The following is a 20,158-nucleotide window of genomic DNA, read 5'->3' as shown; positions in this document are numbered from 1 at the left end:
TCTTATTTTGTAATATTCTTTTAGATTATATTACTGAGAAGAAGCCCTAGAGGCAGCGATTAAAAGCCCTTTGGGAATGAACGACCTTAGACAATAAATAAAAATAAATGCTTAAAAAGACACCTGCCATACTGCTAAAAAAAGAGCAATTTGCAATCAAGCAAATATAATTAATTAAATTTAAAAAATTATATCTTGTAATGTAAATTTTTTGTCGTATTTATGTAATGGCGTGAACAACTCAATTGTATTTTATATACACATATATTATTAATCATGATATAGAAATATATTGGATATCCTTCATAAAATTCGATATGATAGAACTGATCTTTACATGAAAAGGTAAAATTATAATACATTTTCATTAAATTTTCATTTAACATTTTCATATAACTTTTAAAAGAATATTTTAAATTGAAAAGTTTTATTGTTACTATTAATCATAATAAATAAAAATGACTTTTGTTAAGTGTAGTTCTTATTTAAAAAGCATTAATTTCTAAAATATATTATAGAATATACTATAAATAGATTAGAATATATAAATATTCTAAATAGATTATATATCATTTCGATATCAATATCAATTTCTAACGCGTAGTTTTTGAGTAATAAATAATAGAATTATTAAAATAAATTTTATTTATTAAAATTAGTACTTATTACAGTATTTCTTCATTATCATACTACTTTTGTTTTAAATAAACATAGACAAAAAAAAATAATTGATATAACTGAAACAAAGAAAAAGTTTCACATTGAAACAACAAAATCATATTAATTCAATTGTAGTTTTAAAAAACTATGAACCAAAATTTATATTTTTTTATTTAATTAAAAAAGAAATAACCGTTGAATAATTTGAAAAATATGATATAAATGATTAATAATAATTTAATAATAACATAAATGATGAATTAGGTTATATTGATTGAGAGCTTTTTAGACAATTGGGTCATGAAAATAAATTAATATTTTTAAGCCAGTTTAAAAAATCAACGAAAACCCAATATCAAAAAAACTCAATATGTGTTGACTGACAGTTAAAATCATCTGTTAAAGTAAGTTTTATATTATATAAAGATTTTAATGTAATTTAAAAAAAATTAATAAAAGTCGGACTTTTCATTAGTAAACTTAAAGTTTAACCACAGCAAAAAAAAATGAAATAAAAATCGTCATATATAAGTTCACCCAGCATTTTGAAAAATATATTATGCGTTCAATATTGAAAATTGTATGTTATTTATTAATTATTTAATTTTTTTTTTTTTGTAGTATTATTATATTATTTTATTATTTACTATTATTATATATTACTATTATTATTAGTTACTATTTTTATGTTATTATTTTTATTTATTCTTATTTAGTTTATTCTTTTTAGTTTATATATATATAAGCAATGCAGCTCATAGAATATAAGTACTGTTCTGATTGCTGTAAAATAATAAATGAATAAAAAAAAAAAAAAAAATTATTAATTATATATAATATTGTTAATTTTTTTATAAGAAATATGTAAACTATATAAAAGTATACATTCTCTATTTTAACTAGTTTCAATTTATATACTTTTTAACTTCCCGTAGGGTAAGTTATAGTAATCGCAAAAAATCGAAAATGAAAATTTTTATATATCTGTGTGCGTGTGTTCGGATACAAATTTTCGTCGACGATTTCGGGAACATGGTTCAACCGATTCCAATGATTTAAAAAACATTCGATTCGTATTGATAAGGAGACGTGCTGATTAGTTTTTGGTCAAAGGAGGTGCACCCGTTTCGAAGATACGGGGCAAAAAGTGCCAAAAATTTTAATTTTTGACCGATTATTATTGTATGATTCAAAGAACATTTTATTTACATTGACGAAATGAAGAACTAAATTATCAGATACTTCATGAAAATTTTAATAATGAGTACAAACTTTGTTTAGATTTCTGTGGGTACCAATGTTAAACCATTAAACTGCGACGCGGCGCTTACGCGCTTCGTTATTTCTCCTCTAACACAGCCACGCAGCACAATTGCTCTGAATGAAATTTTAAAATTTTCAAAATATAAAAAAAATTCAAACTTTTTCAAAAATTTCAAAAACCAAATTTCAAAAAATTTTAAAGTTGTTTTAAATATTTTATTTGTTGGTATGGAGAGTTCCAGCAATTTGCCTTAAGGCACGATGCTATGCACCACTAGTTATTAATTTTTTTTTTCTATACAATTTTGAATGAAAGAGTTCAGATTGATAAAAGGAGACGAAAAAAATCGATTATATATTATTTCAATATTCTATAGAAAGTTAATATTTTATGTTATCTTATAAATATTTTATTCAATCAATGAATTCATTCATTCATTAAGAATTAATTTGTTTAATTAATCAATTTATCATGAATTATTTAAAATTTGAATAATTTATGATAAATTTTTAATTTTTAAAATTTTAAATTCATAATGATATAAAAATAAAAATATTTAGAATGCGATATCGTATTTTGATGACAATTTAAAGCCTAAATACTTTTTACCTAAAAAAAGGCAATATACCTTTATTTTTGAAACATTAAACGACTAATTTTGAAATTATTTTTTTTAACAAAATTGAAACATTTGTTGTTTAAAGTTACTAACTTATAGAGTTAGTTTGGTTATTATGAAAATTTCATTATTTTTCCCGATAATAGATATAGTGTTTATTAGCTTTGCCAAACTTTTTTTTCGCGATATAATTAAGTAAGTATAAAAATATATTTCTATATAAAAAAATTAAATAGATATAAAATTAAATTTCTATAGGTACGTTATAGTGAATTTAAGCCCATTTCGCAGTTATAGTGAATTTAAGTCCGTTTTTAAAAATATAAAAAAAAGTTTTAAAGATAAACCAGAACTTTAAAATGATATAAAAAATGAAGTAATATATAATTATTTTTTATGTGTACTTCACACAACATTGCATATTAATTTAATAATTAAATTATAATATCAGTTGAGAAAATATAAAATTAAATTGTTAAAAAAAGTAAGGACACAACAATTTTTTATAAAAGCAGGACCGCGGCACAAAACTGATGAAAACCACTGGTTTAAGTCTAATAATAATAATCTAATATTAGATTATAAAACTTTATCAAAATTTTATTTTTTGCCTCGACTTAAAATTTAAATTACTCTAAAAATGCGACCCTGACCATAAATGCAATTTATTATTTATGTGATAATGATAATGATGTTGAAGGTTGGAAAAAATTACACTCAATTATATTTGCACATGAAAAATATCCTTCGAAATGTTTGTTTTGAATATTGTTATAAAGTCTATTTATAGTTATATCGTGAAACACGAAAGCAAATACGAATTCCATGAGTTAATACAATTTGCCTTAATATATCTACACATTGTATATGAAATAAAACTATTCATAACATAATTGATAAAACGCGCTGCATTTCGACTTATCGGCTTATCGTTAGAGATAATTTCGAAAAATTCCAATAACATGGAAAAGTAAACATTTTTATTTTGAATAGCGTTTGTAAAAGCTGGCATTTTTAAACATCACATATCTTCATATCATAAATTTTTGTGAGAGACGATAAAACTACGACATTAGAATTCAAAACAAACTAAACATGCACATATCCAAAAACATATAAAAATAGTTTAATGATGTGTTAGCATCACATCGAAAATTTAAATAAAATTTAAAGAAAAAATAAATGGTAGACAAAAAATATATAAACATGAGAAAATAGGTTAAGAAAACAGGATATTAGGAAAGTTTTTATAGCAGGTTATAAGAACATAAAGCAACATTACATCAAAACGCAACAAATGGCTTGCCTAACAATAAAAATAAATTTACAATGTATTTTTTAATTAATGTTTATTGACGAGTAAAAAATAATAAAAACAAATACTTAGAAGTTTTGATAATATAACTTTTTTATAACTTTACAAAATATGTGTTAGAAGAATAGAATGAACATTTGAATTTTTGTCAGCCATTTTTCAATATTTAACAATTTATTTGATTTTTAAAAATGTTGGAATTATATTCGGACTTCAAAAAAACGTAGAAATGGATTTATTTAACTGACTTTTTTTATTTATTTATAGCTTTTGACCGGGTGGTCATTAAGCCATTTACATTTAACTTACTTATTAAGCTTATTTTACCAGATGTATAATACATGCAATAAGCATTCGAATCTTATTGTTGGGGAGACGTGCTGATTAGTTTTATGGCAAAGGCAGGTTTAATCTACTATCAAACGTTTAATAATTCATTCTGAATAAATTTGAAAAAACTAGTGAGTATGACATCGTTCTCAAAGGTAAATTGCTCTAACTTCTCGTCATATTTTAAAATTAAAAAAAAAAAAATTGTGAATTTTGAAATTTTTGAAAAAAACTCGACTTTATAAAAATTTTGAAATTACTGGAAATTTTTTAAGCCCACTCAATCGGTTGAACCATATTGTCAAAAATATCTGGCATATTTCATTGAACTATATAGGTGAAATTAAATATTACAAATCCTGGTGCGGAAACCAAAGAAATAAAAACACAATGTGTACTTATTATTAGAATCCCTATAAAATATATCGTAATTTGATGTGTATTTGTCAAAAGACCATTTTTGACCCCAAAATAGTATTCTTAAACATTTTTCCTGAATACATAAAACCGCTGGTCCTGCCTTCCAAAAAATTCAATCAATTTTTTATTCGGGCTCGCCTGTAGGTAAGCGGTTAAGAGCAATAGGACTTGATTCATAGATACCGTGTTCAATACTCACTTCGGGCAGCCTGTTGTCAGGCGGCAGTGACAACGATTTTCACTTAGAAATATAAAATAGCAATGTTTCAGCCCTATTAGATAATTTCGAATAATAAAATGATCAAGTATAGCTGGTTTAACCATTGGGTTACCATCTAAAATTACGAAGTAAGGAGAAGTTTCAGGTCAACAGCTTATAGGGCGTAAGGTTGTGATTGCTGTTAAGACATGAGAATGAAAAAAACATTCAATAGTCGATACAAGTGAAATGTTTGAATCATTCAAATAGGAAGCTCCGATCTCTGAAGAACTAAAATGCTATATTTTGCATTTTTACTTCGCCAGAAAACTGCTTGAAGACCTTCCCATAAGACTAAAACGCAAACACGAGGCACAATTGAGTTTATAGAGTAATATGCACCCAACACATTCTAGTTCCTATAGTAAAGTGGAAGTAACTCAGGTTACTTCCACAAATAACCACAATTAATCATAGCCCTTGTATCAATTAGCACAAGCCATTATATTTACTGAATATCCATAAGGACAGTAGTAAATCTTTGTGTATAATAATATTATAAAAAAATATATTTTGCACTTTTTGTCCAGTACCTTCGAAACGGTTGAACCTGCCTTTGCCAAAAAAACTAATCAGCACGTCTCCCCAACAATAAGATTCGAATGTTTTGTGAATCATTCAAATTAGTTGACCGTGCTCTCGTATCGTCGAAGAAAAATTGTATCCGCACATACATATATACTACGTACATACCCACATACGCACATACATACACACATCCATCTTGTCTAAAAAGAAAAAAATCTTGTCTAAGACTAAGGTATGCCAAAATGTTCAGAAAGCTTTGTTTTTAAGGTAAAGGTAAGCAAAAATTTTCAATTTCGATTTTTTTCGACTTTTTGAACTTACCCCACGGGAAGTTAAAAAATTTGAAATTGAGTATCAACAATATTGATGTGATTTAATATCGATATGTACGAAAGACCCCGAATAGAGATCTAATAACACATAATATTGTAAAGTTCTAGTTTTATAATACTTACAAAAAAGTACTGTTTTGACATTATTTGTGTTCCATATATATTTTTATATCCATTAAGAATAAAACCAAAAAATTCATTTTACATCATTTCCATTATTTTTAACTTCCTGACAGATAAGTTTATAGTAATTGAGAAAAAATCGAAAATGAACATTTCTGTATTTTTGTATATTTACCTTTCAAAGGTTTCTGAACATTTTGGAATACCTCAGAGAAAATAGATGAACGTATTCTGAACATTTTGGAATACCTCAGAAACTAGTTGGTTTGGTATTTAGCCTTGAGGCAAGTTACATGAACTTCCCGAAATGTGTAAATAATCGACTTAATCAAAAAAAAATGTGTAAATAATATACTTCATTAATCCTACTTTAAAAAAAAACGATAATAATTTTAGCAAACTTTGACGAATTTTAAAATTAAACTACTTGTCGTTAGGCCGTAATATTACAGTAAGTTCTATAAGACCATGATGTATATCGCCAAAAAATTTCCATGAAAATCGGCTTAAATTTTTTTTTCAACAGTTAATTACAAGAAAACGGCTCGGTAGATTTTCACCTAAAATTAATCAGTATCATTCCCAACTAATATCTTTCGAACAGTTTTTGATATTTTAAAATCGGTTCGGTAGGATAAGCTTAAATGTCGACGAAAATTTAACACTTTTTTTCAACAGTTAATTACAAGAAAACAGCTCGGTAGATTTTCACCTAAAATTAATCAGTATCATTCCCAACTAATATCTTTCGAACAGTTTTTGATTTTTAAAATCGGTTCGGTAGGATGAGCTTAAATGTCGACGAAAATTTAACACTTTTTTTCAACAGTTAATTACAAGAAAACGGCTCGGTAGATTTTCACCTAAAATTAATCAGTATCATTCCCAACTAATATCTTTCGAACAGTTTTTGATTTTTTAAAATCGGTTCGGTAGGATGAGCTTAAATGTCGACGAAAATTTAACACTTTTTTTCAACAGTTAATTACAAGAAAACGGCTCGGTAGATTTTCACCTAAAACTAATCAGTATCATTCCCAACTAATATCTTTCGAACAGTTTTTGATATTTTAAAATCGGTTCGGTAGGATGAGCTTAAATGTCGACGAAAATTTAACACTTTTTTTCAACAGTTAATTACAAGAAAACGGCTCGGTAGATTTTCACCTAAAATTAATCAGTATCATTCCCAACTAATATCTTTCGAACAGTTTTTGATTTTTTAAAATCGTTCGGTAGGATGAGCTTAAATGTGGACGAAAAGTTTTTTTCAAATTACAAAGAAACGGCTTGGCAGATCGTTGCACAAAACTGACAAACGATAGTCCTCACCGAAATACATCAAATGGCTTTTAAATTTCTGAAATCGGTTCAGGCGTTTTTGAGCAAACGTCGATGAAAGGTCTAATTTTGACAAATGCCAAAAAAACGATACCAATTTTTGGAAACTTCGACGAATTTTTAAAGCTAAACGAGTTGTCGTAGGGCCGTAATATTTTAGTATGATCTAGAAGACTATGGTATCTATCGTCAAAAAATAATCATAAAAATCGTCGAAATTTTTTTTTTAAAAACTTTATTACAAGAAAACGGCCCGGCCGATCTCTACCAAAAACTAATCAGCACGATTCCCAACCAATATCTTTCGAACGGTTTTTGAATTTTCAAAATCGATTCAGAATTGCGGGCTAAAACGTAGACGAAAAATTTTTCACTTTTCTGCCATTTATGAAGAAACGGCTTGGCCGATCGTCGCACAAAACTGACAAACAATAGTTATCGTCCAGATACATCGAATGGCTTTTAAATTTTTGAAATCGGTCCATCCGTTTTCGAGAAAACGTCGATTTACGGCAAAAAATCTGTGCACATACACACACACACACACACACACACACACACACACACACACATACTTTTTCCAAATTTGGTCTCATTCGATTCAGAATGGCTTGAAACGTCGAGAAAACATAAAATTAGCGAATCGGGTTTTTTGATGAAAACATAAACTTCTCCTTCGGGAAGTTAAAAATAGATAAACGTATGTGTAGTATGTATATGTATGATTGGATACAATTTTTTGTCAACGATGTCGAATCAACTGAATGATTCGATTCCTGTTGATGCGGAGACGTGCCGATTAATTTTTGACCAATGCAGGTGCAGCTATTTCGAAAATACGGGGCAAAAAGTACAAAAAATGGTATTTCAGTTTTTGAGATAACCCGTCCGATTTGAATGATTTATAAAACATTTCAGTTGTATTGACGGAATAAAAAGGGGTTAAATATTTGAAGACAGGTCAAGGGTTATCGGAGATCTATTAAGAAACATTTAAAAAAATGCCGTTTGGTGGTTAAAAATAATCTATGCATATCAAATTGTCAGATATTTCATACAGATTTTAATAAAACAAACTATGGGTTTCTTCCCTAGATTTATAATGTTTAACAGTAACTTGTAACCAAATTTTTAAATAAATGATGAAATAAAAATCAAGATTTTCAAAAAAATTACTTGAATTCTAATTTTTCTTTTTCGATATTTAAAAGAAATAAAACTTTTAATCATTTTATATTATGGTATGGAAAGTTCCATCAATTTCCTTAAAGCACAATGCCATGGACCACTAATCAAATATTTTAAAGAATACACATTTCAAACTAACAAGTATATTTACAAAAAGAAATAACATTGCACAGGTGTTTTTCAAATTTTCAATATCAATAGATTTGACATTGACTTGTTTAAGTTGCAATTTAAGAACTGTTTTGAACACCACATATTTTTAAGTTCCCGTGGGGTATGTTATAGTAATCGCAAAAAAAAATCGAAAATGAAAATTTTTGTATATCTCTACGTATCAAAGGTTTCTGAACATTTTGGCATTCCTTAGAAAAAATGGATGTATGTGTGAGAGTGTGTGTGCGGATACAAATTTTCGTCGATACTGGTCAACCGATTTGAATAATTCAAAAAAATTTACCTGTATTGATAAAATGAAAAACTGATTAAATTTTGGGGAAGACAGGTCCAGCGGTTATAGACTCTCAATAAAAATAAGTTAAAAAAATGTTATTTGGCGGTCAAAAATGTTTATTGGACATATGTACATTAAATTATCAGATATTTTATAGAGATTTTAATAATGTGTACACATTTTGTGTATTTTTTTTTGGGTTCCGTACCAAGATTTTTAATTACGATACGGGAAGTTCCAGCAATTTGCTTTAAGGCACGATGCCATGCACCCCACTAGTTATCTTGCATATTTATAGTAAAAAATATAATCAATAGCTTGATTTTTTATACTGACAATAATAATTTCTATAGGGATCATATTTCATAATAGATGATTCATTGGAATTTGTTCCAGGATAAATCGATGAAAAGGAAAGTTTTCAAGCAATACAAATATTAACTAGTGGGGTGTATGGCATCGTGCCTTAAGGCAAATTGCTGGAACTTCCCGTACCGTAACGAAATGTTCGAGGAATACTGAATGTTTTCAAATAGATTATTATAAATATTGTAACATTGTCTAATATTTATAAGAATTATATAAACTGAATTGCAAAGTTGAAATTATTTGTTTAAAGTTTATTAGAACTTTAGTCAGAATTAAAAATAAAATCTGAATTATTTTTGATATACAAAAAAAAATTTTTTTGAAAAAAAAAATTGGAACAATTTTTTTTTCCAAAATCAATTATTTTGTTAAGACAAGCAGAAAGTTCTTTGAATCATTCAAATCGGACGCTTAGTTCTCTCAAGAACTGCCATTTTTTACATATTTAGCTTCGTATCTTCGAAATGGTTGGGCCTGCCTTTGCCAAAAACTGATAAATACTTCTCCCAATCATTACTAATTGAATGTTTTTTAGATCATTCAAATCGGATACTCCGTTCTCTCAAAAACTCGATTTCTATTTTCTGCATTCTTTGCTCCGTATGTTCGAAACGGCTGGACCTGCCTTTGCCAAAAATTAATCAGCTCCTTTCCCTATCAATAGGAATCGAATGTTTTTTGAACAATTCAAATCGGTTGATCCGTACGTCCGAAAACGTGATTGGAAATTTGTATCCATACATACTTAAACACACACACACACACATCCATTTTTTTCTGAAGTATGCCAAAATGTTCAGAAACCTTCAAAACGTCGAGAAATGTAAAAATTTTCAATTTCGATTTTCGGCCCATTACAATAACTTACCCTACGGGAAGTTAATTATAGAGTAAAATAATTAAAATACTTAAATATTCAAGATAAATAGAATGTCATAGAATTTAGGGATCAAGAATTGAACATGAATTGTTAATGAGCATAAGATATAATTATGAACGTGACAGATTAATTATCATAATTTTATTGATCACAAATAGTTCTTTTAATATTGATAAAAATATTAAATGTTATATAGTTCATTTAATATATTGAAATGTGAACTTACTTCATAAAAAGTAGTGCCATAGCAAACAAACTGAACAAAACGCATATTATCGTTACAGAATTTGCGATGTCCGTCATTGATACAAACATTGATGATAATGCTCCCATTTTTCTCAATTTAATAAATCCTCTCCATAAAACATACTAAATTGCAAACTGCTGCAATAAAATTTGATATCCATTTAATTCACTGTTTCAATTCACCGGTACACTAATCATTTTCTACTAATCACATGTTTGAGAATAATATTGGAAATATCCGCGATGCATCCAGCTTCGAGGCTATCAGACAACTGAGCGATCTGTTAGCGGAGTCTTTCGCAATAACCGCGGCATATTACAAAATGTGAAAGTAAAGAACATTGCGTATATATGTAATATGGTTATTGCAATATTACTCCATTTGTCTGCTGACCCTGCTTTTGAATTACAGTGATATACCGGGATAGACAAGTTACTGGGTCACCGGGTGAACAATCATTGAAATTTTGTTTGTTTTGTTAATTACGAATCGATTTCAATTGCTTTGTATTAGGTCATAAACACTTGTTATAATTATCAACTTTGCACTGTTTGTGGTTAAGTACGGTGTAGTAAACAATTAAATTTTGATTACTAGAACAAAAACGTATTATCAAAAATGAATTCTGTTTCGAATCTTTTTTTGGCAGCTATGAATCAATGATTTGAAGCGTCACTGTGACACAAATAAACGTCATTCATTTTGACATTTGTGCAATTTTGAAACTCACATGATGTAAACCATAGGTATACAAACAACATAATATAGACGCTACACTCGATTCGCTGCGGCGGCGCTGCAGTCGTACCAGCAAATGCGCGGCGTATTTGAAATGATAGATTGATTCAATCCTAAACACTGATGATTGTTATTTCTGCAAACATGTGTTATGGAAGTATTAATGGGTGCTTTAGAATATTAATAAATACGGAAATTTGAAATTTTTTAAATGCCTTTTTGAAAATCATAGTAAATTTTAACTACCCGAAGGAGAAGTTTACGTTTCAAACCATTCTGAATCTAATGAAACCAAATTTGGAAAATTATGTGTTTATATGAGCCGATTTCCGACGTCGACGTTTTCTCAAAAATGGTTGGACCGATTTTAAGCATTTAAAAGCCATTCGATGTAACTCGATTTGGTCTAGTGTTTACCAGGTTTGTGCAACGACTAGCCTAGTTTCTTTGTAATTAGCAGAAAATGTTTCAGTCATGCCTTTCAATCATGCTCATAATATCTTTAATTGTATCAATTAATTTAATTTGTTTAACACTAATATAATATAAACAATCACTAATATAAATAATTTAGTTTCATCCATTTCTTATTCAAAAAATGTATCTTATTTTCGTGTGGATGTTAAAAACTGTTTTAATGTTTTAATGTTTCATAAAAGTAACAATCTTAATGGCATTGAGCTTTTACATGGGATGGTTGCTATCCCTGGATAGCAGAAAGTTTTAATGGGACAAATTGTCTACTTCTAGAAGTAAATTCCGCGCAACAACATGTTCAATAAATAATAAATCAATATATCATCTTCAATTAGAACTTAGAGACAAATCAGTGGTTGTAATAAAAACTGCAACAAATATATAATATACAAACAAATCAGTGTTTTATACAGTTCACAGCTACAAGAGTTAAATTATAACCCAACAACCTGAGTTATCGAAAAAGAGTTTAATCATAAATTATATAAATACGTGGCAGTAAACATGTTCCTTAAATATTACTTAGGTATCGCGTTAAATAGTTTTTGATATAGATCGACTGGGCCGTTTCTTTGTAATTGAATATCTAAAACAATTTTTGACATTGTTGATGAAACTGGAAAACAAACTAAAATATTAAAGGCTTGCTATAAGCAGTTGAATTATACAATTTTATCAAAGTTTATAATTAGAAATATTCCTAAGCATTACGTTCCTACGTTCATTGATGTTTTGTAGGTGGCTACTGATTACAGTTAACCACCACGCTTCAATAAAATACATTTTTAGAACAAGAAATAAATAAAATGAATTTATTTATATTTGATTAGTTTTTATATTTTTAATATAGAAATTTTTTATATTTTTACCAACAAAACCGATTTGATAATTTTATATTTTCTCCATTTGCGTAGTTGTGGGTCAAAATCTCAACTTACGTTGACGTTTTCGACGGCGCCGATTTTAAAACTTCAAAAGTCATTTGATGAAAATAGATGGAGACTAGTCGTTGATTAGTTATGTGCAATTTCCTTATCTATGTGTGCAATAATCACCGAGCCGTTACATTATAAATAACAGAAATTTGCAAAATATTTCATTCACGTTTTCGCAAAAAATTCTAGACTAGGTTTAAAATTTAAAAGCTCAAAAAATACTATATTGGTCTTGCTGATCAGTTTCTGATAAAGATCAGCCGGATCATATAGACTGCATGACGACGTGTCAATGAACTTTTTTTTAATACTATGAATTTAAACTCATTACCTACAAAAGCTTATAAAATTGTTATAATGTGAATAGGTATAAATGCTATTATGGATGGCATCAGATGGCATTATGCCTGAAGCCAAATTATTGGAACTTCCAATTCTTGAAACACCAATTCGTTCACACATTAAAATCATGAAACGAACTAAAATTGTAAATCTGCCAAAAGTATAAAAACTTAGAAAAATTCAAAAATTGCCACGAGTTTTATTGATCTATAAATTGGAATATATTATACTCTATTATTTTAATATTTTTTCGTTTTTTTTCGCAAATTGATAAAAAAAGTTTAAGCATATTCAAACCACTATCAAAAAGAAAATAATCTATACCTGTGTTAACCAATATTATTTTCACTGATGTTATTCCTTGTTTTAAATATATTATACAGTTACAATAGTTCCATTAAATTTTAATATTGAACAACCTTGATATCGAGCAGTTGCGATATCAATTTTCACTTGGGAATATAGATTTTAAATATATTTCCCAACAGATTTTAAATAAGTCAAAACATCTCTATTAAATAAATCCTAATACTAAAACTAGTGGTGTGTAGCATCGTGCCCTAAGGCAAATTGCTGGAAATTCCCGTATCTTAAAAAAATATTCTAGAAATATTGAATGTTTTCAAATAGCTTATTATAAATAATGTAACTTTCATTATTCTTATTTTATAAAAAGTAAATAAACAAAACTTAATCAATCGGATTTAAAATGAAGAACATTGTCTTCTATTTCTAAGTATTATATGAACTGAATTGTTAAAATCATTCATTTGAATTATATAAATGATGTTTAGAATTTTAGCTAGAATAAAAATTGAAAAAATGATATAAAAAAATTCTTTTCACAAAAGTAATCGTTTCGTCAATACAATCATAAAGTTTTTTGAGTCATTTAAATTGGATGCTTGCTGATTGATTGATACGCTGAATTGCGATTTCAAAAACCGCCATTTCTTGAACATTTAGGTGGACACATTGAGTTAGTAACGACTGGACCTGCCTTTGCAAAAATCTAATCACCACTTCTTCCCATCATTACGAATCAAACGTTTTCTAGATCATTCAAATCGATTGATCCGTTCTCTTAAAAACTGACTTTTTTTAGCACTTTTTGCTTCATATCTCGGAAGCCATTGGACCTGTCTTCCTCAAAAATTAATCAGCATATCTCCCTATCAATAGGAATCGATTGCTTTTAGAATTTTCAAATCGGTCCATCCGTACGCCCGAAATCGTCGACAAAAAATTGTCTCCACACATACACATACACACACACATCCATTTTTTTTAGGGTATGCCAAAATGTTCAAAAACTTCTGAAACATGAAGATATACAAAACTAATCAATATGAGTTTTTAAATAAAGTTGACAGCACTTTTTGAGAAAATGTTGCCTAATTATCCTATTTTAGCTCACCTACACACATACATACTTTTTTATTTTTTGCATCAAACGATTCAGAACGACTTAAAACGCTGGGTTTTTATCCATGGTAGCATTTTCAATTTTCGGCCCATTACTATAACTCACCCTAAGGGAAGTTAATAATCAAATATGGATTAACCGTTGAGCTACCATCTAAAAATACGACGTAAGGAGAAGCTTCAGACCAACATCTTATAGGAAAAAATATAATAAAAAAATTCAATATAATATAATATGTACAAAATAATGAATACAATATAAAATATAAAAAATAACTGTACTTTGCAAACTTGATATATTTTTTTCTTATCTATGAGTGCAGAACACCGAGTATTAACATTTATAAAACTCTAATATTTAATGAATTTTAAAAATATTTTTTTATTATATCATCTAAAAATATGCCAGCTAGTACATGGTTATTTATTTATTCTTGAAATATTTTATCTTTTAATACTACATTCTCATTCCAAAAAATGTATATTTTCATTTACTCTGTTTGTGTCATTAGTTGTTAGTTCACTATTTTGACTGAAATAGGCAACAAATCATTGACGAAATACAAGATGAGTGTAACATATTTTTTCGTTATCTCACCTGACATCATCAGTTTTGATTCGGCACGAACCACTCAATAATTCAATCACTAATATACATATAGAGATCGCAATTCCGGCAGCGAGTAGAAATCCTGCGAAGTAGCAGTCGACTAATCCCACGCTAACGAAACTAGCACCCCCAGTAGTGCAAACTGGTTTCTTGGTGTAATGCAGTGCTATTTCACGAGATTGTATTCCACTTTCTCGTATTTTGAACATGCTAAAATACACATTCGTGAATTAATTAATGTATAAAAGTTATATTAGGTGCTATCCAAGGCCGGTTGCACCACGCTCGAGCAACGGTTGGATATCGTTATGCATGTTGCTCCACGGATGGATTTTGTAACAAGTTGCAAAATGCAGGCACGATGTGTTTTCCTCCAGGTAGCACTAATGAAACAATGCCGCGTTACGGAAAGGTTAATGGTTCGATAATTTTGCATTGTGGAAATATTAATTTTATATTGTTCGATGGATTATAGTTTATTTACGATAATATTTTTAACTTCTCGAAGGATAATATATGCTTATACCAGAAAATCCGTAACCGTAATGCCAATTTGATGTGTTTTCGACATTTCAAGTCATTCTGATCGCATGAGGCCAAAGTTGAACTAGAGATGCATTGCATCGTTAGGGCTTAAGGAAATTTTTAAAAATTTTCAAAAAAAATGACCTTTGTGAAAAATTTGATTTTCTTATACTTTGAAGTATTTTGGAATTGCAAAATCGCAAAAGCTAACGGCTGCGGAGAAACAAAATATAGATGCGCGTGGGCGCCGCATTGCAGTATAACGAATAAACATTGGTACGGAACCCATAGAAATGTAAAAAAAAATGTTTTCATTATTAAAATATCTGTAAAATATATGATAATTTGATGGGCATATGTCTAATGATCATTTTAATCCGCCAAATGGCATTTTTATTCACTTTTTTTATTAGATCACCGAAACCGCTAGACCTGTCTTCCCAAAAATTTCCTCAGCTCTTCAAAATCGGACTTCAAATTCAAATGGGACGCTCTTTTTGTCCAGTATCTTTGGAATAACTGTACCTGCCTTTTCCAAAAACTAATCAGCATATCTCTTTATCAATAGGAATCGATTGTTTTTTGAATCATTCAAATTGGTTGATCTGTGTTCTCGAAATCGTCGACGAAAAATTGTATCTGCACATACATACATACACACACGCACTCACATACACACACACGCACTCACACATACACACGCACAAATACATCCATTTTTCTAAGGTATTCCAAAATGTTCGCAAACCTTCGAAACGTAAATAAAATATATAAAAATGTTCTACTGAAATATTATAAGCCTACAAACAGCCTACAAAAAGCAATTGAATTATAAAAAATCATCAAAGTTTGGAAAAAAGATTCTGATCAGAATATATGCCAAGCAAATATGTACGTTTCATGTTTCGTAGATATCTACTGATTACAGTTGACGTCCACATTCAAATAAAATACATTACGTGTTAAGCAAATTAATTTAATTTATACAATTACAGATATAATAAGCATGTTTAAAAGATATAAAAAAATCGCATTATTTAGATTCAAGGAAAAGCAAAAAATTTATTTCCAAAAAAGCAATTGCACAACTTAATTACCTTAATCTCAATTGCTATTTATTCAGTGTTTTATGTTTATACCTATCGAAAATTTCTTGCAGTTTGCCTTAAGGCATAATGCCACTATTTATAGTCGTTGATTTAAAAACTAAAGATAAATTTCATCAATGGAGAATAAATATAGGTACTAGGTGTAAGTCGTTCGTTCCCAGTATGCTTAAAAAATGAATAATTATTGAGATTTAGCAACTTCAGATGGTACAAATATAGTTTATCCAATTTTGATTTGATTCAGAATGACTTGAGAGATCAAGAAAATAGTAAATTGAATTTTTCGTCAAATACATAAACTTTTTCTTTAGGAAGTTAATACCAACCGAATCTTTTGGTTACATAGCTAAATTAGTTTTGGATCAAAAATATATTTCAAACGCATATTTTCTCCTACAGTTTCAAAAGGATACAAAACTTAGTCATACTTTACTTAAATGTAATAAAATATAATAAAATTTCATCAATCTCAATATTATACTAACTTTACTTTGAAGATTTCCTTGTATGGAGAACGTTTCTGCACCGGCATCCATGGATCATTGAACTTCAAAAAATCTATTTCCATTAGACCACACTTTTCATCTTCGTAGAATGTTTCTGATACAACTTTGTATCCGGCACCACGTTCCATATGGAAAGCAAATAAACCCTATTCATAAAAAAAATGTAATTTTCTAAAAAAAAAAACAGAATATAAATGCTTGTACTCTTACCTGTCTCATTTTATTAATACCATCTTGCTGGCTGAAAAAGTTTGGTTTTTTATTTTTCGGAGCAACTTTTTTCTCATAAATTTCCTTCCGAACTGGATCAGTTGCTGTCTACAAATATGACCTTATTAACTACTATAGTTAAGACCAAATCTAAGTAAGACCAAAAATAATTGCAATTTTGAATTTTTACCGAAAAGTAGTAATGATTATAAACAATGTCATCAACTCCGATTTTTAATGGAGATTTGAGTAAATCTTTGAGTGTTCTGATACTGTAGGTTCGAGCTTGCAGCAAAGATACTAATAAAATATAATTATAGTAATTAATATTATAATAATTTTATATAAAATATTGTGTATTGTGTATTGTATATTGTGTATTGTGTTGTATTCATAAATAGTTATAATATAAATGTATTGGGATAATGCATAGCTATTTGAAATAAGGCCATAGAAACAATTCTTTTGCAAAAGTGGTTGGTATTCTATTATAAATCATAAAAATATGTATGAAAGATATTCTGTCAAAAGTAATTTTTATTGATTTCCGGAAGGTATATATTATATTTGGTTACCAAACGAAAATCCTACTTGCAGAGACTTTTTGATTATTAGATTTCTGTTGATCTATAGAACAGTTTTTTTTTAATTAACATAGAAAAATATCAGTTATTTCTAAGTTTACTTAAAAGATAGTAAAATACTCTAGTTGTTTTTGAAAAATTAATTATTTTTAGAGAGATATCGATAAGATATCATAGTAGTTTTATTAGTCTATAAAATGAATCAGCCAAGCATTTCAGAGAGTATTTGTGTTTTCAAAAGACCGTTGGCCAGTTTTTCTTCATAATTCAAACTTGGTTTGAAAAAAAACATTATTCAAAAATATTAATTTTGTTTAATTAATAAACATGAGTTGCAACAGATTTGTTTAAAAATTAAACATTACGGTTTGACTTTATTATTATTTAAAGTTTGAACATATGATCAAACCATTCTTTGCAATTTTCTAGAATTTTTTAGAATTTCAGCTAGATTTAGAAGTAAATTCCGAATTATTTTTGATATTAAAAAAAACAATTGAAAATTAAAAAAAAAATTCAAAAATAATTGTTTCGTCAACACGAGAACAGGGTTTTTTGAATCACTCAAATCGGATGCTGTGTTCTCTCAAAAACTGACATTTTTTGCACATTTAGCTCCGTATCTCCAAAATGACTGGATCTGTCTTTGCCAAAAACTAATCACCACTTCTTTCCTTCAGTACGAATTATTTTTTTTTCGATCATCCAAATCGGATACTCCGTTCTCTCAAGAACTCGATCTCTATTTTCTGCAATCTTTGTTTCGTATGCCAAAAACTAATCAGCACGTCTCCCCATCAATAAGAATCGAATATTTTTTTAGTCATTCAAATCCGTTGATCCGTGCGCCCGAAATCGTCGACAGAAAAATGTATCCACACATAAACACACACACACACATCAATTTTTCTAAGGTATGCCAAAATGTTCAGAAACCTTTGAAACGTGAAGATATGCATAAATTTTCTTTTTCGATTTTCGGTCATTACTATAACTTACCATACGGAAAGTTATAAATATGTTTCCAATTGAAAATAGCCCATTTCGAGCACTGCGATGTGAGACGTCAATGGGAAATCTTTCACACTAGTTTTCCTTCAATCGAGTTAGAGTTTAACTCAACTCACCCACCTGCTCTAAATATAAGGCAGTACTAGCCATTGTGAGTTGAAAATTTAAAAAATATTTGGAAGTTTTCTGCTAGCATTGTCATTAAATTAACGAAAAAGTATTAAAAAAAATTATAAACAATGTTAAAAATTTTAAAAATTCAAAAACAATGCTCTCTGCCGAGAGTCAGCTTGAAATGTTGATCAATATAAAAAAATATTTTGACTATGATGAACAAAATTATCGAATCTGGAAAGAGTAGCAAGTTTATTTAATTACATAGTTTTATTAAGTTACTTACCTATATTAGCGGTGTATGAAGTATATAGAAACATAACAGCCACAAATAAAAATAAAGTAACTATTCTTCCTGCAGGATATCTTGGACTTTTAGGGGGACTCTGTTGACATATTGCTCCCAATGACAATAGGAAAGAATTGCTTACTGTTATCCAAACTCCTGTATTCTCCTAGAATATATTCTTCTTATTAAGAATTAATTGATTATAAAGATACCTCTGTACTCACATCTGTTTCTAGCATTGATGTACAACTAATAACAAATATCATTAAAAGGATAAAAATCAGACTAGCGAGCCATACACCTCGATCAAATGGAAGAAGATATAAGTTTTGGACATAACTTAAAGGAGGAGCCCTGAACACAAATCTTGCCTGGGTCGGTGTGGTCATAGATATATATTCAATTAATGACACTCGATCAGTAGTCAAAAATAATGGAGTACCTACAAAGAAATGTGTATTTTATATAGTACCTAATAATAATATTTGCTAGAGATAAATAGTAATGTAATATTTATTAAATAATTATAAACCTATATCTGCTTCTCCTCGATGCAATTGTCCAAGCATTCCGTTCCATCCTCCTACAGAATTTGGATCCTTGTAACCCCATGATGGTACCATTGTGTAAATCTTGGTTGCATTCACAATATCCAATAGATGATTGCTTAATTTATAAGCTGCTTTTGTGATAGTATCAATGTGTTTATCTCTGAGAAAATAAATGTTTAAAGTTATTAAAGCAATGTTTGGACATACGGCATAGTACTTTGGGGTAATGCGCGTGAAAGCATCAGAAACATCATCCATAATTCCAGAAAAGTCTTGGAAATGCTCTAGAGGTGGTCCTAGTTATGCCTCGAGCTGATATATAAATATAAAATATAGATAACGTTGATATATAAAAAACAAACACATTTACAGTGAATAAAAATGTCAGTAGATTTGGTATTAATCA

At 28.6% G+C, this 20,158-nt stretch overlaps 2 protein-coding genes across 4 annotated transcripts in view; both read right to left on the bottom strand.

The window, feature by feature from the left end:
* The window catches only part of LOC113384971, a 75,869-nt gene extending 64,856 nt beyond the window's left edge, over positions 1-11,013 (bottom strand). For all 3 annotated transcript variants that reach the window (XR_003367956.1, XM_026622752.1, XM_026622753.1), the window contains exon 1: positions 10,306-11,013. Coding sequence is in view for 2 of the 3 variants with exons in the window: in XM_026622752.1 (XP_026478537.1) it covers positions 10,306-10,412 (107 nt within the window). In the remaining variant the exon portion in view is untranslated. The remainder of the gene's footprint in view (positions 1-10,305) is intronic.
* A 3,695-nt stretch (positions 11,014-14,708) lies between these two features.
* The window catches only part of LOC113385619, a 23,590-nt gene continuing 18,140 nt past the window's right edge, over positions 14,709-20,158 (bottom strand). Inside the window, exons 7-14 of the mRNA XM_026623467.1 lie at positions 19,734-19,912; positions 19,426-19,643; positions 19,199-19,367; positions 17,378-17,503; positions 17,204-17,307; positions 16,973-17,139; positions 14,842-15,063; positions 14,709-14,775 (exon numbers count right to left, since the gene is read on the bottom strand). Of these exons, the coding sequence (XP_026479252.1) occupies positions 14,709-14,775; positions 14,842-15,063; positions 16,973-17,139; positions 17,204-17,307; positions 17,378-17,503; positions 19,199-19,367; positions 19,426-19,643; positions 19,734-19,912 (1,252 nt within the window). The remainder of the gene's footprint in view (positions 14,776-14,841; positions 15,064-16,972; positions 17,140-17,203; positions 17,308-17,377; positions 17,504-19,198; positions 19,368-19,425; positions 19,644-19,733; positions 19,913-20,158) is intronic.

This window comes from Ctenocephalides felis, unplaced genomic scaffold (assembly GCF_003426905.1).
Source record: "Ctenocephalides felis isolate EL2017-DRISC unplaced genomic scaffold, ASM342690v1 CF-g0.4_SCAFFOLD_03571, whole genome shotgun sequence".
Lineage (NCBI taxonomy): Eukaryota > Metazoa > Arthropoda > Insecta > Siphonaptera > Pulicidae > Ctenocephalides > Ctenocephalides felis.
This window is presented reverse-complemented; position numbering and strand designations above follow the sequence as displayed.